General features: G+C 46.4%; 1 protein-coding gene across 1 annotated transcript in view; it reads right to left on the bottom strand.

Moving 5' to 3' along the window:
• The window catches only part of Antxr1 (ANTXR cell adhesion molecule 1), a 191,244-nt gene that overhangs the window by 143,046 nt on the left and 22,368 nt on the right, over positions 1 to 25,830 (bottom strand). Inside the window, exons 2-3 of the mRNA XM_075983580.1 lie at positions 22,449 to 22,520; positions 18,451 to 18,522 (exon numbers count right to left, since the gene is read on the bottom strand). Of these exons, the coding sequence (XP_075839695.1) occupies positions 18,451 to 18,522; positions 22,449 to 22,520 (144 nt within the window). The remainder of the gene's footprint in view (positions 1 to 18,450; positions 18,523 to 22,448; positions 22,521 to 25,830) is intronic.

Raw genomic sequence — 25,830 nt, 5'->3', positions numbered from 1 at the left:
AATGGATCCACACCCAACCCAGAGAGCGCCGGGGCTGCAGCACCATCTGACCTTGCTTGCAAAGGCCTCTGGAATAACAACTGCCCCTCCACTTCCACTCACTCTGTGTGAGGCTGCCAGAGGCTTCTTAAAATGGAGATTAAATCACACCATTCTTGCCTCTGCTCAAGACCCTCCCGAATCAAGTCCCTGTACCCGAGGAGCCTCCCTTGTCTTTGAGGTGCACACCTGTAGGTGTGGCCATGGCCTCCCTGTCCAGTCTCTCCTTTCCCTTGCCTGCTTCCACTACCCCAGCCTCAGCTGCACTGGTCTTCTTGGGTTCCTGGCTTTGAGAGACCGGTCCTCTGCATCAGCAACTCCTGTAGCCTGACCTTTTCCTAAACCGGGTCTGTTTGGGTCCCTGCTGTTCTTCTAGGTCTGTGGCTGGAATTTGACAGACATTAAACAGCTTCCTGTGAAGTGGGTGGAGGAGCAGGTACCACCGTCAGTCATCTTGGAAAGAGTGGGACCTCACTTGGCCATGTGGAAGAAGGCCAGGCTGAAGTGGGGCCTGGTCACTGGCCCTAGGACAGGTCTGGGCCCTTGTGGTGGGTGGAAGCCATTTTTTGTGCTGTGATTTTTTTTCCATCATATCCAATATCTCAATGGTCCATCAAAAGGCATGATTTCAACTGTGTTGTTTGGTTTTTTGATGAGAAATAGAAAAATAATGCATGTTTTAGTAAAATAGATAAAGACAAGAATGGTGTTTCCCAACAAGGCCACCAGAGGTGCAGGGATGGGACAGGTACTGAAAGACCTGAATAAATCCAGACCTCCCAAGCAGGAAGAAAATAGCCAAAAAATCCAAGCAGGAAGAGAAGAATTAAAAATCTAGGATTAGCTGGTTCAGTGACTGTGTTTCAGGAACTAGTTGAAGATAAAGTTAGATTGTAATCCTGAGAATAATCTTGAGAAATAGGGAGTTTCCCCCTTGTGATTTTAGGAACTAGCTGATTATGACCACATGATCCCTACCCCTTGCCCGGTACATAAATCAACCCCAAATGGGTCACTGACTTAATTGTAGTACCTGAAACTCTGAAATTACCAGAGGAATAGGCGAACACTTTAGCATAAGCCTAACAGGGACCGTGTGAAATGGGCTTCGGCATCTCAGGAAATAATAGCAAGAATTGGCTAATGAGGTTGTATTAAACTAAAAATCTCCCCAGCAAAGGAAACCATGGAACAAAGAGAAAGCCTATGAGTGAGAGAAGAGATGAACATCCAGAATCTGTAAAGAACACTAACAGCAAAACACCCAAAGAACAAATAATTCAGTCTACCAACAGGCAAATGACTTTACAAACGGAGAAACATAGAAGGCCAAGACATACTCGAAACAATGCCCAACACCCTCAGCCACTGGGGAAAATGACATTATACTGAGATTCCATCTCACCACAGACAGAATGGTTATCTCCAAGAAAATGAGGAATCCAGGGAGGATGTGGGAAAGAGGAGCCCGTCTTCATTGGTGTGGGACTTTAACTGCTGAAGCCACCATGGAAATCAGTACAGAGTTCTCCCAGAGCTGCAAAGGCCTGCCAGTGACAAAGCTGCTCCACTCCTAGGCAACACCTGAAGGAGTCCAGTCAGCCTGCGACAGGGGTAGGTGCACGGCCATGCTACGGCTGCACCATTCATGATGTCCAGGACAGGGAACCAGTCCAGATGTCCACCAAGAGATGCATGTACATAAAAGATGCGGTGCATATATACAAACATAAAGAATGGATATCATGATCCAGAAAATGGACTAGAGTAGAGATTATAATGGTAGGTGAAACAAGCTAGTTTCAGAAAGATAAACAGTGCATGTGTTCAATCCTCTGTGGAAGTTGGAGGAGAAAAAAAAATGAACCCAGTACAATGCGGGGGGTTAGGGTTGTGGAAGGGGGTAAAAGGATAGGGAGACCAGAAAGCACAATAGAAGGGACATATGCCTAAGCTGGGCTGCGTGCAAGCTAGAAAATCTCCGAGGAAACTCGTCACTTTAAACTTAATAAATGCTAGCAGAACAGTAAAGGTGACCTTGGACTTTGGTCATGGACTAGTAAAGCTTGGAATATTCTTGGTAGCACTAAAGCTGGAATATTATGTTAACACCGAGCTTTAAAAAAGAAAGTTTAAAAAATAGCATGTTGGGGGCATGGAAAATGTTCCTTGGCTCTACTGTATTTTTCTTCTGCCAAATAAAGTATGGGAACAGGGGACTTTTTCTTCTAGGCCCATTTCTTTTCTTTTACAAAGATTTTCTTAAGCTATTGCTCTCAGCATCTCTCTCTCTGTATGTCTCTCTCTCTTTCTCTGTCTGTCTGTCTCTTCCTCCCTTTGTCTCTAGACATGTCTCTCATACACTGGCTTTTTTAACTGGTCACCTGCTTTGTTGCCTCTTTCTCCACTCCCTGACCTTCCTCTAAGCCCCCACAGCATCTAGAAATCTGCAGAGACCGGCCTGGGAATGGTGGGTCTGTCCTGACACTGGGACAGCTGTTGCTCAGGGGGTGAGTCCTTATGTCGTCTTAGAGATCTAAGGAGTGGGATGACGACCTCTCTGGAAAATTCAATTACCATGCAACATTAACTTCCTGGGAAACGAGAGGCTGGGTGTCCTACATAAGAGGCTGCTATTAAAATGTCCTGTTTGCCTTGGTGGTTTCTCTGTCGGCCAGTGTTCCCACTTAGAAGCTGGGGGTTTGCAAAGCCACACATCTCGTGTTTCTTTTGCAACACAACACTTAAGGCCCGGCGCGGCGCAGGCAGCTGTTGGATGAGCGGGTCCAGCTTCCGTGAACTGTTTACTCATCTATTGCCATTTTAGCGTCTAGCGAATCCATGCGTGTAGCAGAACGGTGGGCTGCCCGGTGGTCGTGGGAGGAATCCCCTGTGGACTTGCGGATGACTTTCTGGGGTCGTAGTCTTGCTGTGGTGTTTTGATGTATGCTGACGTAAGCCCTGAAGGAACAGCGCACCAGGACGCACTTCCTATATCTCCACTGGGAATTCCTCCTCGGAGTTACACTCTGCCCATCATAAATTTTGTTAAAATAGCCTCCCCCACACAAAGATAACTCAACATGAGGTCTGTACTGCCAATGTAGCAGCTCCCTGTAAAGGCGCGCCTGGGGTACTGGGCGCTTCTCAGCTGCTTCATAGCTGTTAGCTCTGGGGCCTCACTTACACACTAAACACATGTGACTGTTCATCACCCAGCAACGCTCTCAGCATTCCCAGGTGGGCTGCGGCTGCAGTGTGACAAGGAGACCCCCGGGTCAAGACCTTCTGCTGTTATCCTGGCACCACCCAGTTCTAAAGTGAACACTAATAACTGCTTACAACGCCCAAGATCGTGGGTTTTTCAGGCACCCACCGAGGGTTGGAGAAGAGCTTGCCCAATCTGTTACCGCATTTATTTCTAGAAAGGACAATATCCCCTTGCTTTCTCTTATCTCTATAGCAAGATCTTTTTTCATACTGATCATATTTGTAAGTTATGTGTTCTCTCTCAAAAACAATCTTATCAAATGTTTATCAGTTCCTTCTTTTAAAATTCTCAGCATTTTTACTTCTTTTCCTCTATTTACTTTGAGCTTGGCAAACACTTGCTTCTTAGCTTCATAAAACAGAAAAGCTGGTTACTGCTGTTAAACCCTTCACACTTCTTGTCTGAGAGACACCTTTGCTGTTTTTTAGCTCTTCCTGCACGCTGACCCGAGTTGTGTCCACAACTGCCAATTCCTGAGTCTTCATTGTGGTTCAGCTGGCAACACTGTCTAACTTCCCCTCTGCTTTCTTCTTCATCGGTAGCTTGTCCTTGACAAAATGGTCTTTGGACTTTATCCAGTAAACAGATTTTGTTTGGAAGTCCACTTTGTGTAATATTAATACAGCCATTCCAAGTTTTATGGTTAACGTTTACACAATGCATATCTTCTACTCTTTCCCTTAGCCGATTGCTATTATTTATTCCATGCATTGCTTGGAATACGGAATTGTGTGTAGAAGACTGCCCTAACAATGTCCTCAACCTCTGGGTACCCCTGCTCTCTTGTCCCTTCCCACACTGCTTTGCACTTGTCTCTGTGACTTACTTTCGCCTGGAAGACATCAGCAAATAAAATACTTAGGGCTCCACTCTCTGGGTTTGCCATCTTCCAAGGCTGCAGCCTCGGAGGACAGCATGTGATCTCCCAACCTTCTGAGAATGTCCCAGATCCTGGTTGGTTTTTTTTTTTTATCTTTTATTTTTATACCTAGAATTATTTGGAAAGAGACACCTCAATTGAGAAAAATGCTCCCACGCTGTAGGCAAGTCTGTAAGGGCATTTTCTTGATTCATGTCAGAATGCCCAGCCCACTGGAGGCAGTGCCAGCCCTGGGCAGGTGGTCCTGAGGAGCATAAGAAAGCAGGCTGGGCCAGCCATAATACGCTTTCTTCTGTGGCCTCTGCTTCAGTTCCTGCCTCCTGCTTCCCTCCTTGGGCTCCTTCTCCTGTGATTTTCCCATGGTGATACAGTATGATCTGAGAATGCATGGAGTAGATTAACCCTGTCCTCCCCACGGTGCTTTTGTGTCATGGTGTTTCATCACAGCAAGGGAAACCCTAAGACACAGATGTGCCACCCTTGGCAACTGAGGCCGATCCTCAGTCCACCCTCTAGAGAAAGGCAGCTGGATGAACGGTCCAGGAAACTCACCACGGTTAATGGTAGGTTGGCTCTTGCAGCTTTCTCTAGTGTGGCATCCTTGGTATTTGGTCCAAATATGTCGGTCAATTTCTGTTTGATGTAAATATCGGCACAGTTGGGATGAAGTCTGTGTTGCCTTGCTATTTATCTGCAAGGGCCAGTTCTTTTGTTTCTCTTCTGCATTCTTTTGTTTGATCAAGTACCTCCTGATATTTCAGCAAACACCGTTCGCCTTTAAAAAACAGAGCTATCTATTGTGGGTGTCTCTCCATCATCAGCCTTTTCCCCCCAGCTGATCATTGGACTTCAATACGCATTCTTATTTTATTAATCTTATGCCTTTCCCTGTATAATGAAATACTTCACATCAATATCATTCACTCTCATTTTTGCTACTATTGTAATCTATTTCACTTATTTATGAAGCTTTAAAATATAACAGACGTCGTACTTGTGTTGAGATATGCTACGATGCCCAGGAGATGCTCCAAGTCCTCTATGCACTTCCATTTCCTGTGTGTGCAAGCCCAGCCCATCTGCGGGTGTTTATAGTTTTAGTCCAGTCTTATTCAGGCTCTCTGACTTCATCTCTTACCTATAGTGAGCTATGGTGGCACTGGCCCCAGGAGATCTCTTGCTGAAGTCGCCATAGAGACTTGGTGCTTTCTGGCATTCATCCGGACTGCTTGGAGCACCTTTTCGGATCTAGCTGGCCACCCTCGAATTCACCGTCCTCCCATGTCAGTGCACTGGGAGCAGGACTAGAACTCTCAAAGTCTGAGGTGTGATAAGAAAACTAGCAACATTTCTTTTTTGGTCCTCACGATTCTCTGATAAATTTGTTCTTGTCTTTGATATTTTCTTTGGAATATTCAGATGGCCAGCACCGCTATTTCTGTCCATTAGAGCCACAGTAAATAGAATGAGAACTATTTTAACAAAGGCAAGATGGTCCCACTCCAGCCAGCTCATGATGAAGACAGCTATTAGCAAGATGGCCAATGGATGGGTAATGTATACAGCACAGTCACACTAAGTAAACAGTGACTCAGAGGAAGACAGAGGACTGCTGTTGGACATCCTCCCATACTGAGAAACGAACACAATTTAAGACCTACGCATTGTTTCTAGAATTTTCCCCTGGACAGTGAAGGCTATAGTTCTCCACCACAAACCTCTCTGTCTGCATTCTGTAGCCAAGCTGAGCTCGAGGGGGAGGGTAGAAGTATGCTAGATCTATCTGGATAACACAACACACAAGACGCATGTGGGCAGGAAGGATCTGCAAAGACAGAATTAGAGGAAAGAACCAAGAAGCGGGAGGGAGTGTGGGCACTGAGAACTCAGATCCCAGGGGGAGTTAAGCTCAAGCACCACACTGCCTTTGAAGATTAACCAGTAATGCTGAAAATCCTCCCTTACTGAGCAGCCCACTCATTCCCAGCCCCCATCACAGAGCACAAGAAGTCCCTGCTTCTGCCCAGCCCAGTCCTCGCAAGGAGATGAGCATGCCCAGTTGATTAAGTGCTCGCTACAAGTAAGGCCCTGAGTTTGATCCCAGAACACAGGTGAAAAGCTAGGCATAGCAGCATGTGGTTGAAATCCAAACATTAAGGTAGCAGGAACACATGGATCCTTGGGGCTCATGGGTTAGACACCAAGGAGAGATCCTCCAAGCTTGACTTCTGGCCTGGATCCACATAAACATATGCTTCCATAACTTCCCATCCCCACAACATACAACACACACAAACACATTTATTCATTAGTATATATGTAGTTCAATATGAACGTATATTGTTTCTGAGGATATAAAAGTATACACATTCATGGAGATGATAAACTCCAAGTTCAAGGCAGCAATTCTTTTTGCGGAAGGAGACAAAGACTGTGCCCCCCAGGAAGTGTCCCCTGTGTCATTCTATTTCTCAAGCCTAGTGGTATGAAAGGGGTGTTTGTGATCCTTTTCTCTATACATTTTCATGCCCCAAATGGTCAACCATTTAAACACTTGCTGGAATGAGCAGCAGAAGAGGGGGTTGTGTTTGGGACCTGTCAGGGGCAGCCATAAATGCAAGATTCAGCAGGTCCCCCCACTGCAGCAAGAGTGACAGCCCAGATGATAGTGTCACCATCTGGCGTGACCAGGATGATTCAGCTTCCGTCCCTGGATGTGAGAATGCAGCCACAGTCGGGGCCCGTGGCCCAGTGGATAACGCATCTGACTGTGGAAGATTTGGGATGCAGCCATTCTTGATCCTCTAACTATGCTGACACTGCCTTTCTGCCTTCAGCCAGACATCAGAAATGTCCACTTTTGCCCCTTTTATATTTATAATATGAAGGACAAGCGGCATTTCCTGAGTGCCTGTAATGAGTTAGAATCTCTGATGGGCATTTTCCACATATTAATTCATAGCAGCTTCATTGCTGCATCCTGCAGTGGTCACAGGAGAACAGACACGAGCAAGTCCACATTAGAGCCTAGAGTCGAGGCTTGGGCACAGCCGTTCTCTTCTTTGTTTGCAGTTCCCCAACTGGGTGCATCCCAGAGCACTGCAGCCAAGACATGGGGGACATAACCCCCCTCACTGAAGTATTGTTTTCCAAATTTTGAAAAACCATCCACAATAACTTTTATATAAATGAAAACATTGGCATATTACATTTTTAGGTTGAAAACTTGGAAGAAATGTCTTGCTGTTGGCAATGTCTTGCTATATCAATGTCAACTTGGGGTTCGAGAGGGCAATTTTACTTTCTCCTATTCACAGAAGATTCCAGAGGGAGAGCAGGAAACACTGGCCCACAGCACTCTCAAAGGTGCATCTGAGGAGCTATCTCATGGCTCCAGGGAGACTCTCTCCACTCAGCGTTACTGTGACTCAGGCTGGGAGACTGTAGACAAACATGCTGTGAACACGAGGCCTGTGCATTCTTCTCGGGAAGAACTCTCGCTAAAATCACTAGGCAGGGAGAAAACGGCGTTTATCTAGCCTTACACTGAAGAAGTATTTTCTACCTGTATCCCTGTATACAAGGATAGACCTGCCAATGCTCAATGCTTCAGAAAAGGATGCACCAGAGAGATCCAGGACTCACTAGGAATTTGCTGTTGGACACACTGTGATGGTGTGAGGTTTGCCAGGGAGGATTTAAGACAACCCTGAGCTGTTGATCAAAGCTCCTGGCAATAACCATAATAGTAACCACTGTCCACAGAGCAATGATGATAGTAACCACTCCACGGAGCACTCATGATAGTAACCACTGTCCACGGAGCATTGATGATAGTAACCACTCCACGGAGCACTCATGATAGTAACCACTCCACGGAGCACTCATGATAGTAACCACTCCACGGAGCACTCATGATAGTAACCACTGTCCACGGAGCACTGATGATAGTAACCACTCCACGGAGCACTCATGATAGTAACCACTGTCCACGGAGCACTGATGATAGTAACCACTGTCCACGGAGCACTGATGATAGTAACCACTGTCCACGGAGCACTGATGATAGTAACCACTGTCCACGGAGCACTGATGATAGTAACCACTGTCCACGGAGCACTCATGATAGTAACCACTGTCCACGGAGCACTCATGATAGTAACCACTCCACGGAGCATTGATGATAGTAACCACTCCACGGAGCACTCATGATAGTAACCACTCCACGGAGCACTCATGATAGTAACCACTCCACGGAGCACTCATGATAGTAACCACTGTCCAAGGAGCACTGATGATAGTAACCACTCCACGGAGCACTCCTGATAGTAACCACTGTCCACGGAGCACTGATGATAGTAACCACTGTCCACGGAGCACTCATGATAGTAACCACTGTCCACGGAGCACTCATGATAGTAACCACTCCACGGAGCACTCATGATAGTAACCACTCCACGGAGCACTCCTGATAGTAACCACTCCACGGAGCACTCCTGATAGTAACCACTCCACGGAGCACTCATGATAGTAACCACTGTCCACGGAGCACTGATGATAGTAACCACTGTCCACGGAGCACTGATGATAGTAACCACTGTCCACAGAGCACTGATGATAGTAACCACTCCACGGAGCACTGATGATAGTAACCACTGTCCACGGAGCACTGATGATAGTAACCACTGTCCACGGAGCACTCATGATAGTAACCACTGTCCACGGAGCACTGATGATAGTAACCACTGTCCACGGAGCACTCCTGATAGTAACCACTGTCCACGGAGCACTGATGATAGTAACCACTGTCCACGGAGCACTCATGATAGTAACCACTGTCCACGGAGCACTGATGATAGTAACCACTGTCCACGGAGCACTGATGATAGTAACCACTGTCCACGGAGCACTGATGATAGTAACCACTGTCCACGGAGCACTCCTGATAGTAACCACTGTCCACGGAGCACTCCTGATAGTAACCACTGTCCACGGAGCACTGATGATAGTAACCACTCCACGGAGCACTGATGATAGTAACCACTCCACGGAGCACTCCTGATAGTAACCACTGTCCACGGAGCACTGATGATAGTAACCACTGTCCACAGAGCACTGATGATAGTAACCACTGTTCACGGAGCACTGATGATAGTAACCACTGTCCACAGAGCACTCATGATAGTAACCACTGTCCACGGAGCACTCATGATAGTAACCACTCCACGGAGCACTCATGATAGTAACCACTCCACGGAGCACTCCTGATAGTAACCACTGTTCACGGAGCACTGATGATAGTAACCACTGTCCACGGAGCACTCAGGATAGTAACCACTGTTTACTGAACACTTACAGCACGTTTACACTATGAATCTTCCCAGCATTTTACAGAGAGAGAAAAGGTGCCATATTCAAGTTCTTCCAAACACTAAATATTCAAGACTCCTCTCCCCTCTTATTTTAAAATTTAAAGAGGGATTTATTTAGAGCCCAGTCTCTCAGGAATAGCAACATGGAATCACTCTGCTCCAGAACCAAGAGATGTTTCCAGAGCATGGCCAAGCTGGGTGCTGGAGCAAGCTGGAGTAGCTGAGAGGGGCACAGGAGGGGTTGGGGTTTCTGTCCATACTGCACGCTGGATGTTCTTGGCTTCCTTCTGCTTGCTGAAGCAACAGCAAGGCCTTCAGCCTACCCTTCTCACCGCTCTGCTAACTCGGCGATGCAGCTCTTCCAGCTGAGGACGGCTGAACTCTCAGGGACAAGAGGAAATGACCACGCAGGCTTCAGGGAACTCTTTCTCTGAAGCAGTCAGGGGGTTGGGGTGCCGAACTGTGTAACCCTCTTTTCTTAAATTTAAAACTGTGTATAATAGTAAAATAGTGGGAAATTCTCAAGTAGAGTCATCAAACACAAGGACACAAGGCCATGCTTCCTGGGCTCCAGTCCAGGTTCCCACAGTTACACGGCACAGTGGCCTTGATCCTCTTCTGTCTGGGTACCCCCACCTATAATATGATATAATAACAAATGCAGTTCTAAAGAGAGCCCCACGGGTAGACATTACTTTCCCTGGTAATAGCTGAAGAAAATCTATTTACTCGTACATGGTAAACCCTTATTAGAGATATATGTGTAGGCACCCCCACATATTAATATTATACACATATGTGGTTCCATGTAAGCATCTCACAGATGACAGACCAGAAGGCAGCACACAGTAGACACAGGTAGACAGAGAAGGTTATATGCAGTAGGGAAAGAATAACTGAGATAAAATCTTAAATTTGTGAATAAAATCTGGCGCCGAGTACAGGAACGGAACAGCACAAACAACCCAGTCCATCTGGGAATCCTTTTCGTTACTGGTAAAAGGAGGCCAATGGGTTGAATAAGATATGATAATCCTCTGACCCATGGCTGTTTTGTTGGCTTTGTGTTTGAATCTGGGAAAGTTTGGAAGAAAGGCGAGATTCACAGTCCAAACCAGTCCTTTAGGAATACACGTCTAACCCTCAGTGCCCTTTCCAGAGCATCACAGACACAGCTAAATACCAGGATCCAGCAAATGGTCTTTATGGCCTGAAGGAAAACAAGCAGGCGTGTCAAGCCCAGATCTTAGAATCCCTGCAGGAAACGGAGCTGCTGAGATGGAGGAAGACATATCCTCTCATTCCAGGCCACAGGAGGATGGCCTGAGCTTCCACAGGGGAGGGATCCTAAACCTGCCACCCAGTGAGGGGCCTGGAGAGGGGTCTTAACCCAACTACCCAGTGGTGGGCCATGGGAGAGATTGAAACAGTCACCCCCTGGTGGGTCATGGGTCTAGAGAGGGTTCCTAACTCAGTCACCCCGTGGTGGGTCATGGGTCTGAAGAGGGTACCAGGAATGCTGACATGCACCTGAAATCCCAGGTCTGTGACGGCAGAGACAAACAGTTGCTTGGGGCTCTTGTCTAGTCAGACTAGCTGAATCAGCTGGCTCCAGGTTCAGTGAAAGGACCTGTCTCAAACCCATACACATAAAAATAAAGAGAATCTCAACAAATTTAAATAAAAAGTGTTGGAGTGAAATGGAGAAATACACCAATGTCCCTCCCTGGCCTTTACATCCGTGTGCACACACTGACATAATGAAAAAGACAGATTAAACATATGTTTAGACCGTAAAAGAGAACTAATAAGCAGATCAAAGGAGTAATGATAAATAAGAGAAGAAAAACGTGTTGAGTGGAGGAAGTTTAAGTGTCAGATAGAATGGCTTAGATACCATACACATAAGTAAGATGACTCTGACCCAGATATATCATGCTAATAATTTTTTTAAATATTTGAGATAAAGGAAAAAACTCCCAAAAGGTTCTGGGAAAGAAAATCATGGAGCTAGGGGTTGTGGGGTATATAGCACATTGATCACTTGGCAGTCCATCAGCAAAACTAAGAAAGCAGAAACTAACACCCCAAATTAAATTATTCTAGTTGTCTTCTTTGAAAAAAGTTGCTTCTAAGACCTGAGGGAAGGATAAACAAAATCACATGGAACACCTTTGTGAATTATTACCCAGCAAGAGTAAGGTTGTTATACCTGCAGATGAGTCTGAAGTTAGCACGGGGAACAAGACACATCAGCGGAATGAGGTTCAACTTCAACAGATCTGAATTCAGATCTATTTATATCAACACCAGCTTTTATTATTAAGGAAAGATAAGATACCAAAAATAATTCCTTTCATCTCAAGATGGCAAAAAAGGGGCAAAACAGAGGAAATGAGAATCCATAATGGTAATATAAAATAATGAATCATAAAATTGAAAAACATACAAAACAAAAGTGTTGATAAATTTAAGAAATAAACCATTAGGTAACTGAGAAAGTTTGAGCTAATAAAATATTTCATCAAAATTGAGTGTTTGTATGTGTGTGTGTGTACAACTGAACAGAGCGAGCCAGGGATGTGGCTCGGTGATACAGTGATACAGTGCTAGAGCACTTAGCTAGCATAGCCAAGCCCTAAGTTCTACCCACAATATCCAAGAGAAGAAGAGAGGAAGAGTGGGGGACAGGGACAGAGAGAGAAAGAAGTGGGTGGCAGAGAGAGACAAAGACAGAGAGAAAGATAGAAGAAAAAGTTTTGTAAAATCCAGAAATTTCCCCTCAAAACATTATTTTTTAAGTTACTTCTGGAGTCACAGGTTGAACTGATTGTCGGTGCTAAAGTCCCATGGATGCTCCTATAACAAGTATAAGCTGCTTATGAAGCCTGTGGATTCCAAACACCAAGCCCACCATGCCTGTGAGTGCCAATAAGACTAGGTGATGTAACAGGAGATGTTCTGCTCACAGTGGGAACAGAGTTAACCAACACTGAATGCAACTTAGGATAAAAACCCCAGACCTTCCTGGAGGACATCCCCAGAAGTGCTAAGCACCCTGAATAACACAAATGCTGTGGAGTAAGAATGCCGTGCCCATTGGTGCCAGGACTAGGCCTCCCAGAGGACTCGGATAAAAACCCCACAGATATTTGGAACACTAAAGAAAACCCTAAAAGCACATGGTTGGAAAAACCCACTAAAGACCAAGGAGATTTTTGCTCAATATTAGAAATGAGGAAAGACTGGTCCTCCAGATGTTGAAACTAATTAAAACAACGTGGTTGGGTGCAGAACTGCAGGAAAACAAAGTGGAACCATACCGGAGCAGAAAGCAGTGCCCAAGTCCACGCAGGCCACTTCTACGTGGCTGGCATAGAGGTTGCCCCACAGCAGTGCTGGGAAGCTGGTTCCCAGCACAGGAAATGGCAAATGTTGGCCCCATGCCTTACATGGCAATAACTTGGGGCAAAACTTAAATTAAAAAAATGCAAATCGCCATAAGCAAAAGTAGTAATAACAGTGATTATGAATAAGAATGCTAACGTTTTTAATAATGTACAATAAGAATAATATATTCTTTTCACATGAAAAGAATACAGCAGAACCAAATACAACCAGAAATGTGAAAATCAGCCAGCATTTTAAAATCTTTTTAATGGTTTCTACTCCCATGGTATGTAAAAACAAAGAAAAACTATATGATCACATTAACAGACGATACAAGGGCCCTTGGTGGCACCCACCAGCTCTCTGGGTTTCCACTAAAGTGATAGACTCCTAGGACAAGATCTCATAGCCAGACAAAGACATGTTTGAAGTGTTTCAGGTAATGTCACGATTAAGATCAGAGTTTTCAGGGCTTCACCTGTAGTTGCTCGCGTGACGCTGCTGTACTACAATACTTCAGTAGGCACTGGACATGCTACTATGCTAATGAGTGGCCCATAGATCTTGGCTTGCTTAAAATGAGGAAGCTGAGCAACCATGGAAGGGGACATGATCTGACAGGGCTCTGACTCAACCAAGTTCAGAATCCAGAGATCAGAAATGAGTTCTGCCATTAGCCTGTTAATAGACCTCAGTGAACTTCCGGAATCTCAGTGCCCTCATTTGTGGAAAGGAAGGAAAGCCCAAGCCTTCCGCAGCCTTCCACAGCCTTCCACGGCCTTCCACGGCCTTCCACAGCCTTCCACAGCCTTCCACAGCCTTCCACAGCCTTCCACAGCCTTCTACAGCCTTCCACAGCCTGTCATGGCCTTCCACAGCCTTCCACGGCCTTCCACAGCCTTCCACAGCCTTCCACAGCCTTCCACGGCCTTCCACAGCCTTCTACAGCCTTCCACAGCCTGTCATGGCCTTCCACAGCCTTCCATGGCCTTCCACGGCCTTCCACAGCCTTCCACAGCCTTCCACAGCCTGTCATGGCCTTCCACAGCCTGACATGGCCTGCCACAACTTGTCAGAGAACAGCAGCCACAGGAAGGGTTAGAAAATGAAGAAAGCGGAGAGGAGTCAAAACCCCCAAAGATGGCCCACACAAGTGAATTTCGGATTTTCACTTTCTCTTTTCTCTTGTGGTCTTAACCTGACAATAAGTTCCATGTGGTAGCTGAAGCGTCTTGGAAAGGCTGAGGAAAAAAAATCCCCATTTCTGGGAATCCTGGGGAGAGGAGCCTCTTACTCTGGCTTTGCCTCAGAAGATGGCTGCCTCTTGGCAGCCTATCTGACTAAAATGCCAACAGACACCCCTTCTTTGGCTCATTCTGGGGTGCTTCGGGTGACTCCTAAGTCTGTGGCCGAAGCTGGAGGTCTCAAGGTCCCTCTGGTGCAGCACCGGGGTAGGTTCCAAACAGCCTGGGTTCACTAACAGAGAGGACACTGAAACCTCTGTCCACACTAAAGATAGAAGAGTGGCCTGAGCCCAAGTTACAGCAAACTGAAGCAAAGAAAGGAAAACAAAAAACGCCAAGGTGTAAGCAATATAAAAATAAAGCCACATTCTAAAAACTTACTCAACAAATAAACACACCTAAAAACATGATCGGCTCTCATGGGAGCGGCGATAGTGATGCCAGTCCCAAGAAACTGGGACCGTGGCAGACCCGAATACAGCTACATTGACCACTCTGTGAGCTCACTGTGGACACTTGGAACGGAGATGAAACAATACTTGACGGAGGCACGGAAGTTTCAAGAGTTTAGAACTGAAAAAGTAAACGTCTGTAATGAAGGATTCGGCACAGGAGCTGAATGGCTGAAGGAAGATGACAAGGGACGAGGGAGCACTGGCCCGGGAGCAGAAACCATCCACCAAGAACAGAGAGGAGGACTGGAAAAGATCTAAACCAACTTTAGGCCCGTGTGGAGTAACCCGGAGATGTCTTCACCTGCACTGTGGGACTCCCAGAAAGAGCAGAAAGTGAACGCTACAGAACAAACCTGCAAACAGCTTGTGCAGCGGGGTTATAAACTTGCCACATCTAGAAACGACTTTAAAGACTCAATACGCTCTACCCAGCACCCCCCCCAACATCATCAAACTGCTGAGAGCTAAAGATGAGAAAATTTAACAGCGGTTAGAAGGAATTGGTGCCATAACTGCACACAAAATAAGGACTTAATGACACACCGTGAGAAACCAAAGAGGACTACGTCATCGTTCTCATTGTGGTTCATTTACTATGCCTCAGCATGCAGCCGTTTTCACTTTATTTCTTCAATCTCCCCATAGCTGTCTGAATGCATTTTGGATCCCATGAACATATCAGAATACATTGCTAATATATCTCCAATATTATGCTTTTTGATTAACATATGTTTTCATCTTGTTAAAATGAGAATCTTTCCTGACCAATGAATGCCCCGTTGTTTTGTGTGGGAGTGTGTGGGAGTTAAGTGTAGGCGTGGGCGTGCATGTGCACAGGATGTGTGTGAGTGTCTGTGTAGGCATGGGCGTGCATGTGCACAAGGTGTGTGGGAGTGTGTGCTGGCCCTCAGGTGCCTTCCTGAGGACGGATCTCACCCAGCTTTGCTGAGCAGGCTGGCTAGCTGGGTGCTGAACTTCCGGCAATCTGCCTTTTCCTAGCCCCCATCCCGCCATGGCTGGGATAGGAGGCACACTCAGTCTGCCTTGGTAACGTGGACTTGGAGCTCCAAACTCAGGTCCTCACGTTGGCAAACCAAGCATTTTACATCTCTCCAGCCTGGTGCCCTTTTCTCTTCACGAGTTTCTTTTAAAACTCCATAAACATCCTCAAATACACACTGGGTATATCAGTGCATCCTTGACTGTCTCAGAGGGATGCTGAGAAGAGCAAATGCTCTCAGAAGAGACCGAGATTCCCTGCAGTAATGTTTCATTTGTATTTTATTAAATAAAGCTTGTCTGAAGATCAGAGAGTAAAACAGCCCCACTGGTCAGCCTTACAGACCAGGCAGGGGTAACACATGCCTCTATTCCCAGTGGTGCACGCCTTCAATCCCAGCCCTAGAGAGGAATATAAGATGGGAGGAGACAGCTCTCAGGCACAATCTCATTCAGAGATTCCTGGAGGCAGGATCATCATTTCAGACTGAGGTAGAGGTAAGAGCTGGTTGCTTTGCTTTTCTGACCTTCAGGTTGAACCCCAATTTTTCTCTCTGAGTTTTTATTAATCGTGCTTCAATTCCAGAATCCAGCAAATCACTGTAAGACAAGTTAGAACTGGATCAAAAAACTTGATCCTTGTAATCTCTCTCCCTAGGGCACGTGAGTGTGAACTCTAGTCTCCTCTGTATGTGGTAAGGTTGGATGTGTCGGGTCCATGCTTGACTAGGGCATTGCAGTCACCCCCGGAGGCTCACAGCCTTCCACAAAATGGGGGTGCTAAAGAAACTAGTGGTAATGAAGGTAAGGCACAAACAACAGAGACTCCAAGGAGACTCAGAGGAACGCTGTCAGCGTGGCATCCTGATCGTGTCTGTCTGTCTGCTACCTGCCCTGGCCAGCTGCCGAACAGCTGTGGTGGTGACTTAGAGCATCTATAGAGCTGCATGGCCTTTATCTCTTGGTCACACTGACATACTCATTGGCATGAAGTGATGTCAGGATGCCACAGCTCAAGCAGGATGGGAAGGACAGGGGAAATCTGGTTCTGCACTGGGACTGATGATAAAGACACCCCCACATGGGTGCTTACACCCATAGTCCTGGATTAGCTCCAGAGTTTCTTCTTATCCATGTAGGAGTCCAGTCAGTGACCAGAGGAAAAAACTGGCTGACTCTGTGAGCCATTTCCAGCTCACTGTCCTAGCTGTGTGTTCTCAGGTCACCTGGTCTAGGGTGGAAGACAAGGGTGTGGCAGCATCAGCAAGACTTCTTGTTTAGTTGCCCATCTCTGAGCAGAAGCCAGGCCTGCTGAAGGATGGCATCCAAAGACCGAGTAGGACCCCGGCTCTCTCACAAGGCTAGGTCCTTCCTTGGAGCTTCTCAAAGTGCTTGGCCAACCCTAAAGGAGGCTTTTTTCTTTAAAGAGAATGTGCAAGGAGAAGGGGAAGCAGCGGAGCCTGGGCCTAGTCTAGGTTCTGTTTGGTGTCCATGGGAAGGAGGCATGGTCTTCCGTCCTCTGTGAAGAGGGAATGACATACACTTTTAACATGGGGTTTCTGGGCAGCATGTTGAGAAGAAAGATTTGGAAGTGAAGTTATAGGCGGAATCCCAGGCAAGGAGAGCCGTGGGCACTGGCTTAGACTTACTGGTCCGAGCCAGAAAATTGGTTAATTCTATTCTTGTCTCTATAAAAGGATGTTATCAGCTGACATCTTCCAGGCCTTCTTACGCTTGCTATGGTTTGACTTGAGGGTTGTGAACTTCACATGGCCCTCTGAGAAGACGCTAGGAGGTAAGGCCTGGGGCAAGCAGCTGCGTCACTGGAGGATGGCCCTGGAGAGATTACCATAACTTGCAGAATGCAGACTCTTCCCAAGTTAAGTGTGTGGAGAGTGGGGCTAGCCACTGACTCTCTGGGTTCCATCTCTCCATGTGGCCTCAGCTGCCGTGATGTCATGAGCCACATCTGATGTGCAGATGCTGGCATACACTGACTCTCCAAAAATGTGAGCTAAATAAACCTGTTCTCTTTATAAAGTACCAAGTCTGCGGCATTTTGTCAGAGCAACAAAAAGATGGACTAAGCCTTGCCCTGCTTCCATTTCTTTTTCCAGTACACCTATATTTAAGGCATCCAGGAATCCCACGTTCCTACAGTGCTTCCCTCAGGCGGACCATGCCACAGGGCTTTCCCTCAGGTGGACCATGCCACATTTTTCAGAAAAAGTATTCAGTGACGTGAATGTGAGGAGACTTTCTGTAGCCCTTCCCATGCATCATGATAACTAGGGATAATTGGCATGTGTTAGTCACCAATGGTCTTCATGTGTGATGTGGAACATGGTTAAATCCCTGAGAATGTTTGTCAAAACTGACATTTTCCCTTACTTGATCAAACTTTCCTTCTATTTATTTGTGCCACAACTTTCCTCCTTGACAATCACACAGGGACACGTTTCAGGCTCTTATCTCTCAAGTGGAGTATCTACTGCATTTCCAAAACTCTAGCTTACCAAATAAATCCATCCCTAAAGAACCGAATTGGCCAACAGTTTTGCTCCAACTCAGCAGATGAAGCTAACATTCAAATGCAAGGCTCATCTCAACATGGTCCAGTCATTTAAAACATCTCACCGGTGTCAGGAAATGTCATCGGAAGCCACCACAGCAGATGCAAATGTCAAGGCTCGAGTTAAGAGATAGATGTTAGATAGATGGGTGCCTGAGACGCCAGGAGGCTCAAGTCTCAGGGCTACTCAGGACAGACTTTGAAATGATGTATGCAGAGTCCCCTTACCTGTCCTCAGTTAGCTTCATTAAGGTTGTCCCTCGAGTGGAGAAGACAATGAAGGACATCCTTAGCTGTGGGCTAGAAAGGAGAGAAACTCTGTTAGGTCAGAGAGAACACCTGAGGCAGGTCAGTCCCTTCCCAGCTTCTTTCCTGTTTTTGGCTTTGTGTCATGGCTCCCAGGACTGAGACATCACCTAGATGGGAGTCCCAGTGGATGTGGCAAGAGTTTTTCCAATGGCTACCTTGAAGCTCTGAACCAAAGGTGCCTGCTGTGTCTCCCTTCTGACAGGACACTGTTGCAGAGTGGTTATATCACAGTAAGAAAGAGGAACTCCAACCCAGGCCTTCCCCAAAGGGAACTTGTCTACAAAGTGTCTGTGAAATGGGGAGTCCTATCACCTAAGTCTGAAAGCTTCTCCAGAAGAAGGGAGTATCTCAGAAGGATCGCTGTTCACTTAGCTCCTCCTCAGCTGCCTCTGAGGGAAGAGGGGCAGCTGGGCCACAGAGAGTCTCTTCTGCTTGGTGGCTACATGATTTATTCAGCACTCAAAAACTTTCAGTGTAAAATTCACTCTCTGGGTAATAGGGCGGTCTCTTGTAAGGACTGGCAAGAAGCACCGGCAGCCTGCACAAGGCTTGGCACCTCACTGCCATCCTGCAGGGTGCTTGTCAAGAGGCCAACTGGTCAACCAGCGTAGCACCAAGCTGTGTCTTCACAAGGCACTGACCTCACGGAGCTGAGATGATAATGATCCTTAAACACACAGACTTCTCTTCATTGCTTAGCTTCAGGCCTGAGGCTCAGTTGCCTGCCCATCATGGCTGTCTTCTAGCATCACCCCTGACTCTGCTGCATTCTCCATGCTGCACCCCAAGTTATTTATCATAAAACATAAATCAGATCTTGTCTTTTAACTGCTACAAAAGCTTTGGCTACTCTTAGAATGAACCTTCCATTATTTCTATGTGCCTGACGTGTCTTTGATTGGGGTTTTTGCTGTGACTGCTTTAGCAGAGGGGAGAAGCAATGGAGATTAGACAGGCAGGAGGGAGTCAGCAAGAAAGTAGAAGTTAGAAGAGGAACAAAGGCATCCAGGAGTCTAGGGTCAATGGCATGGAATGGACAAAGTGGGAGAATGGCCCTAAAGGTGGGCAGTTGGTCCTCATGGATGCAGGAAGGACAGGCATGCAACTCTTTGGGGCAGGACTGGGTGCTAAGGGAACATCTGCCTGCTTCCCTCTAGGCTCTCAGTGGCCAGGAAATGGGGCTACTTCCTGAGCGTGATGGGAATGAAGCATAGGTCTGGAGCTCAAGGAAAGGGTGAACAGTAAGAATTATTTTTAGGAAGATGGGGGGGTCAGAACAAAGGGGAATTAAAGGATTTCAACTCAGAAAGACCCTCTTCAGTCAGCAGCGATGTATTATGCTAGTATCTACCCGCTACCTCTACCCCACAGTGTGCTATTTAAGGAATAAATAAAATCATCATTTAGGTTTTGAGAAACCCACACAGTGATTTCATAATAGCTGCATCAGTTTACACTCCAGCAACAGTAGATAAGGCTTCTCCCTTCCACACATGCTCGCTGGAATTTGTTTTCTTGGTAACAGCCACTCTGACTAGGACGAGACAGAGTCTCAAAGTAGTTTTGATTTGTATTCCTCAGATAGTTTTTTTTTTTTGAGAACTCTCTGTTCAATTTCATAGCCCATTTTTCTTAGTTTTTCTTTTCTTTGATGATTAATTTTTGAGTTGTTTGTATGTTTTGGATGTTGCTTCTCCTATAGGTCTGTAGCTGGCAAAGGCTTTATTTGATTCTATTGATTACTTCCTCACTTGATTGACAGCTTCCTTCACTATTCAAAAGCATTAAATTTCACAAGGCCCCATTTGTTAATCATTTGCCTTATCTTCCCGAGTAGCCAGAGTCTTGTGCAGAAAGTCTTTATCTATGCATATGTCTTATATCAATTTTGGAGTTTCAAGTCTTCAATTGAGGTCCTTGATCCTCTGGAATCGATTTTTGTTCAGGGTGAGAGATATGGATCTAGTTTCATTCTTCTACATGCAGATATTCAGTTTCCCCAGCACCATTTGAAGACAATAAACCCCCCTCCCTATTCAAGAGTGTACCTAGCACTGTTGCAGAAACAAAACTCGGTGACAGTCTTGTCCCCTGCACACAAGGGATCTGCTATGGTCTGAATATGGAGCATCTCCTTGAAATCTTATGTTTTGAAGCTGATGTAAGCAGTGTTCCGAGGTGGGGCTTCAGACTGGATCAAGAGACACCACCTTCATGGATGGCTCAAACCACTGATAGAGTCAACATTTGAACAGTCTGCTGAGAGGTAGGGAAACTGGAATATGGGACCTGGGTGGAGGAAGTAACCTGGGTTACTTGGGGTGTTTTCTTGGTATTCTACCAGGTCTCAAGTCTCTGCCTGATACTGCCTCTGTTTCTTACCCACCAGGATGCAAGAAGCATCGCTACACTGCACGTTAGGTCAGGAAGCTCTACTTCAGCACAGTCTGAGAACGGTGGAGGTAGCAGGGCACAAAACCTCTGCCACCATGAGCCAATATGAACTTCCGTCCTTCTAGGCTGCTCTCCAAGGCATTTGTCACAGAGACAGGAAGTATGACCAACACTAAGTCCACAGCCAAGGAATTCAGAGGGGGGAGGCCATAGGAACGCACCTTGAGGTCTAAGAGTAAGCCTTGGCAATGTCTCTGGTTCCTTCTTTCTTCATCTGTACAGCAGGAGACTGGGGTAAGTATTGACTCAGTAGCCCCTCTGTGTCTTTGATTCTAATATAGTGAAGAGTATGCAACCACTGATGGCCCTGGCAGACAGTGCTGGAGGCCACTTCCATGCAGATGCTGGGTGATGGGATGTGCACACACTTAATCTTTGTCTGTTCCTTTTATGGAGCCTCTGTTCATCCAAGGTTAAGCCCATTGCTGGGGTTGCACAGGGAGCTTGGATTCAACACTCATCTCGCCCAACTGGATCCGCTTCCACTGGGCCCCTCAGCTCAGAGGGAGAAATGAGGACAGCAAGTGGAGACAGAGCAGATGCTGTCAAGGACTTGGATGTAGATGTGGTTTGTGTCACTTGAAAGGGTCACTGGGTGAGAGTGCAGGAGAGGATGTTTGGCTCCATAACAAAAAGGCTTTAAACTGAAATGATCCAAAAGGCAGAAGTTTCTCACCAAAGCTTTTCAACCCAAGGCTCCCCAACGGCTCTCAATCTAGACTGTCAAATCCAAGTTCCATGATTTGTCTAAACGTTTTTTTAGCATCACAAATACACCGTCTCTCACCTTGCCTGTACCTCCTCTCCACGTTCTCTTCTCAACACCTACTTTCTAAGTCACCTGGGTTTAGGTTTAGGTGATTCCTGCTGCAGATTCAAGGCTACCCTTCCTTTCCTCTTAGGGAGGTAAGAGCATGTTGCTTGATAACTAAGTGTGGGAGGAGGATGTGTGCCATTACCCTGGACTCAGAATACCCTGTGCTATAGAAATGGACTGGAGAGTTTCGTGCTCGCTCACATTGGTCTCCATGGAGACCATCTACCACCATGGGACCCTCATCAGCCCTCACAATGCTCACACCAGCTGCATCAAGGATCTTGACAACATGGTGCAGGTGCATCCAGAAAGCTGTGTGACTCCACAGACGGTGATGTCACCTCTTTTAGTGGGTGCACCTCCAAAGTCCATAGTGACCATGCTCAAACCTGCCTGGGAAGATGAGGTCAAGCCCACAGAGATAGGAAGCAGGGGTCATGTGACCAGCCATGACTTGCTCAGGGCTGTGTTGTGTTCACATTAAAACCAGAAGGGCTGTAAGCAGATTGGCACTAGTTAGTCACCTAGCACCTTACCCACATGTCCGCCCAGTGTGCACTCCCACGGTGTCCAGGAGTTTTCAGAACAGTGAATGGGCTGGATTCACCACCAGCCATGAGAGAAGGGACTGTGGAGTGACACTCACCTGATGAATCTGTGAGCCAGCTGCTCCACAAAGTAGTAGATTTCATTCCAGTGGTGCAGCACGCTTCCTGACCTGCGGGACAAAGCGGCATGCGTTAGCACCTAGTGCAGGGTCCCTCTCCAGTCTACCGCTCTATGCAGAACCAACCCATGAACTGGGCTCGTTCCTTACCTGGAACTGGAATATATTTGGAAATTATCTGTAAGGCTGTTTTAAAATTTTTAAGAATTCCTCCAATTCCATCTCCCATTGCCAACCTGGCCTCCACTCCAAATTCTTACACTGAAGCAAGCAGACAAACAAAAGCCCCGGGGCTCGAACAGATCACAGGCTGGCTCCACATCTTGATGGCACTGTTATTTATATGCCCCTCTAAAAGACTTTATTCCAATTCCAGTGAATAAAATCAGCAAACTGACTGTGGTGGTTTGAATGGGCACATAGGGGCTGGCGTTATTAGGAGGTGTGACCTTGTTGGAGGAAGTGTGCCACTGGGGGTATGCAGGTTTTGAGGCTTCAGATGCTCAAGACGGGCCCAATGACACCTCTCTTCATGCGACCTTTGGGTCCAGATGTAGACATCTCAGCTACTTCTCCAGCTTCGTGTCTGCCTGTGTGCTGCCGTGTTTCCTGACGTTACAATAATGGACTGAACCTCTGAGCTGTAGGCCAGCCCCAATTAGATCTTTTCCTTATTAAGTTTGGCATGGTCAAAGTTTCTCTTCACAGCAATAGGAACACTAACTAAGATACTGACATAAAAAATTACATATCAATTCTTAATTTGATTGTAAATACAGATTATCTATAGAATTTTTAAATAAGTCATTGGATAACTGAATCTAGCAGGTTTCCTAAATAATAACCGACCAATTGGTGGACTTTATTTTAAGAAGGCACCGAGAGTTAAATATGGAGGAAAATCTTTTGACTCTAATGTGGTTATTTAGAAAAATAAATAAAAGAAGAAAATGGCTCAACCTCTCACTATCTGAGAAGGGAATGCGCCCACCAAAGGGAAGGAAATCAGTTCTCTGAAAATATGTAGTTGTGGGATTTTTAGACTTGGAAAGGCTTTGAATCTTCTGGATCTGACATTGTGATATTTATGATCTTCTGCTCACCCCCTTGACTCCGCCTGTTTTCCCATAGTGCTCCTGTTCAGGCTCTCAGAGCAGAGACGATCTTAGCTTTGTCTACTAAGATCTGTTATGCCGTTTCCCTTCCTCGCACAGACCTGCCCAGCCGAGCCCCAGCCTGTCCTGCTGGGAGCTGAGGCAGTGCCGTGCTTTCTGCTCCGACACGTGGTATTGCGAACATTTTCTGCTGGGGTCTGATTACGTTTACTCATTTATTTCTGTGTGTGGGTACATGTGTGTGCATGTTTGAGTGTGTGTGTGTGCATGTGTGTTTAATATGTGTGTGATACATACGCATGCATGCACTGTAACCCGAGGCCAACAGAGGGCATCAGATCTGGAGCTGAGCTGGAGGTTCTGAAGCCCTTTCCTTCCCTATCTTTTTCTTTTCTTGGTTTTGCTGGGTGTTATTCTAGGCCTTTTATTTTTTAAATTTAGTGTCTTAATTATTTGAAAATTTCATCCACATATATAATGCTCATTTTTTGTTCATTTCCACACCAACTTCCCTCTTCTATCTCCCCCCCCCCCCCACTGAACCCAGCCTTCTAAACCAAACCCTTTCTCCACCACTTCTCCCACTGCCTAACAGGAATGACCATAAACCATGAGCCCCAGGACATCTTTCCAGTGCCATCTAACATCAGACCTCTGTGAAAACCCAACCACACTGAGAGCAGAGACTCAGGCTAGGGAGAGAGGAGCCCTTCAACACACTGTGAAACAATGGGGTTTTATACTTAACAACCCTAGCTGAACCCAAACCCCCATTCAGGAGGCTGGCCACCAGCAAAGCTGGCCTCTGGTAGTTCAGACGTGGCCCCTCTCACTCGGAGCTCAGAAGCAGATTCCTGATCCCAACAGGAGAAGCTAGGCTGGGAAAATGGCAGCATGTATTCAAGCTCGGCTTTTCTCCACTCATCTGTGTGTCGTTAACCTTATATGGCATGGCATGTCCCATTTGTCTAAGAGTTAGTACCTGAACCCTAGCCGTGTAGGACTAACCTAGCCATTGCTATCCACGCTGCAAGGTAGAAACCAAAACTTCTCTCTAAACCCAAATATAAACTGTACAAGAAGATGTTTTTCCCTCGGACTTGGTGGGTTTTGTGGTAATGGAACTAGTGAAGGGTCTCTTCTCGGGATTTTTGCATCTCTAGTCTGTAAGTACAAATTCCATCAAACTTTGGAATTAAAATAGCCTCCCAGGAATTCTAACTGGGGACAGCATTACAGAATTCTCTGTTTGAAGATTCACTCGATTCACTTGGGATCCAATCAGAGCCAAGATCAGTGTCCTCTCCCAGTATTAACTGTGGTGGCTTTCGCAAAAGGGCTCACTACTCCCCAGGGAGGGAAACCACCCTTGTCCACTCCACGTCTCTATCAGCCATCACTGCAGAGGGCACTTGCAAGGCTCCTTACTTTTGTTTGCCTAGTTTGTCTTCAGCATTTGAAATAGGATAAGAAGTCAAGAACTATTTGACATCACACTTAGTGAGAGATTCTGTATAGAACAACCTGGCATTGCCCTCCGGTGACAGGCCAGGCACTTCCAAGGTTTAATAAGCAAAGAGCAGGGGGCAAAGACAGAGATCCCAGATTTTACCCATTTGTTTTCTGAACAAAGCTGCATTCTTTCCTATTTCTGAGAGTTTCTAACACCCCTGCAGTTAAATGCCTTAGAAAACACATTTGCTATACAAGCAACCAGAGCATAAATAAAAAGGTAACCAAGCAAGCAAGCGTGTGGCTGGATCCACCACCACCAACCTCTTACCAGGGAGAGCAAAGTAGCTAAGAGAGAGATTACAAAATGGTGAGGCCCCACTCATCCTTAGCCCCACCTGGCTTAAGTCATTGATGTCAGTGACCCTCTTGGGTCTCCAGACAATCCTGGGTGGGGATGGATGTGTTCAGTAGACTTCAGGAATATTGGGTGGACCCAGAATTAGCCCCAAAGCCCTCTTGCCACTGTGTGCCCTCTCTCAACTTTGCCCCACCCTCTTCGTTCTCCTTTGCTCCTCTTCCTAAGAAGCTGGAGCCCATTCTGCCCAGCTGGCCTTATCAGCCGTTCCCTTGTGGCACAGCCAGGTCTCCCTCCTGGACCTTGTTGACTCTGGCTGCCACCTCTACTTCTTCACACCCCAGGTCAGATCCAAACCACACCGCTGAGCCCTCTTCTTCGCCCTTAGTCTGGGGACACACATCCTGCTCCATCTGGTGCTGTGAGGCCTCTACCA

Source organism: Microtus pennsylvanicus, chromosome 8 (genome assembly GCF_037038515.1).
Source record: "Microtus pennsylvanicus isolate mMicPen1 chromosome 8, mMicPen1.hap1, whole genome shotgun sequence".
NCBI classification, from domain to species: Eukaryota; Metazoa; Chordata; class Mammalia; order Rodentia; family Cricetidae; genus Microtus; species Microtus pennsylvanicus.
This window is presented reverse-complemented; position numbering and strand designations above follow the sequence as displayed.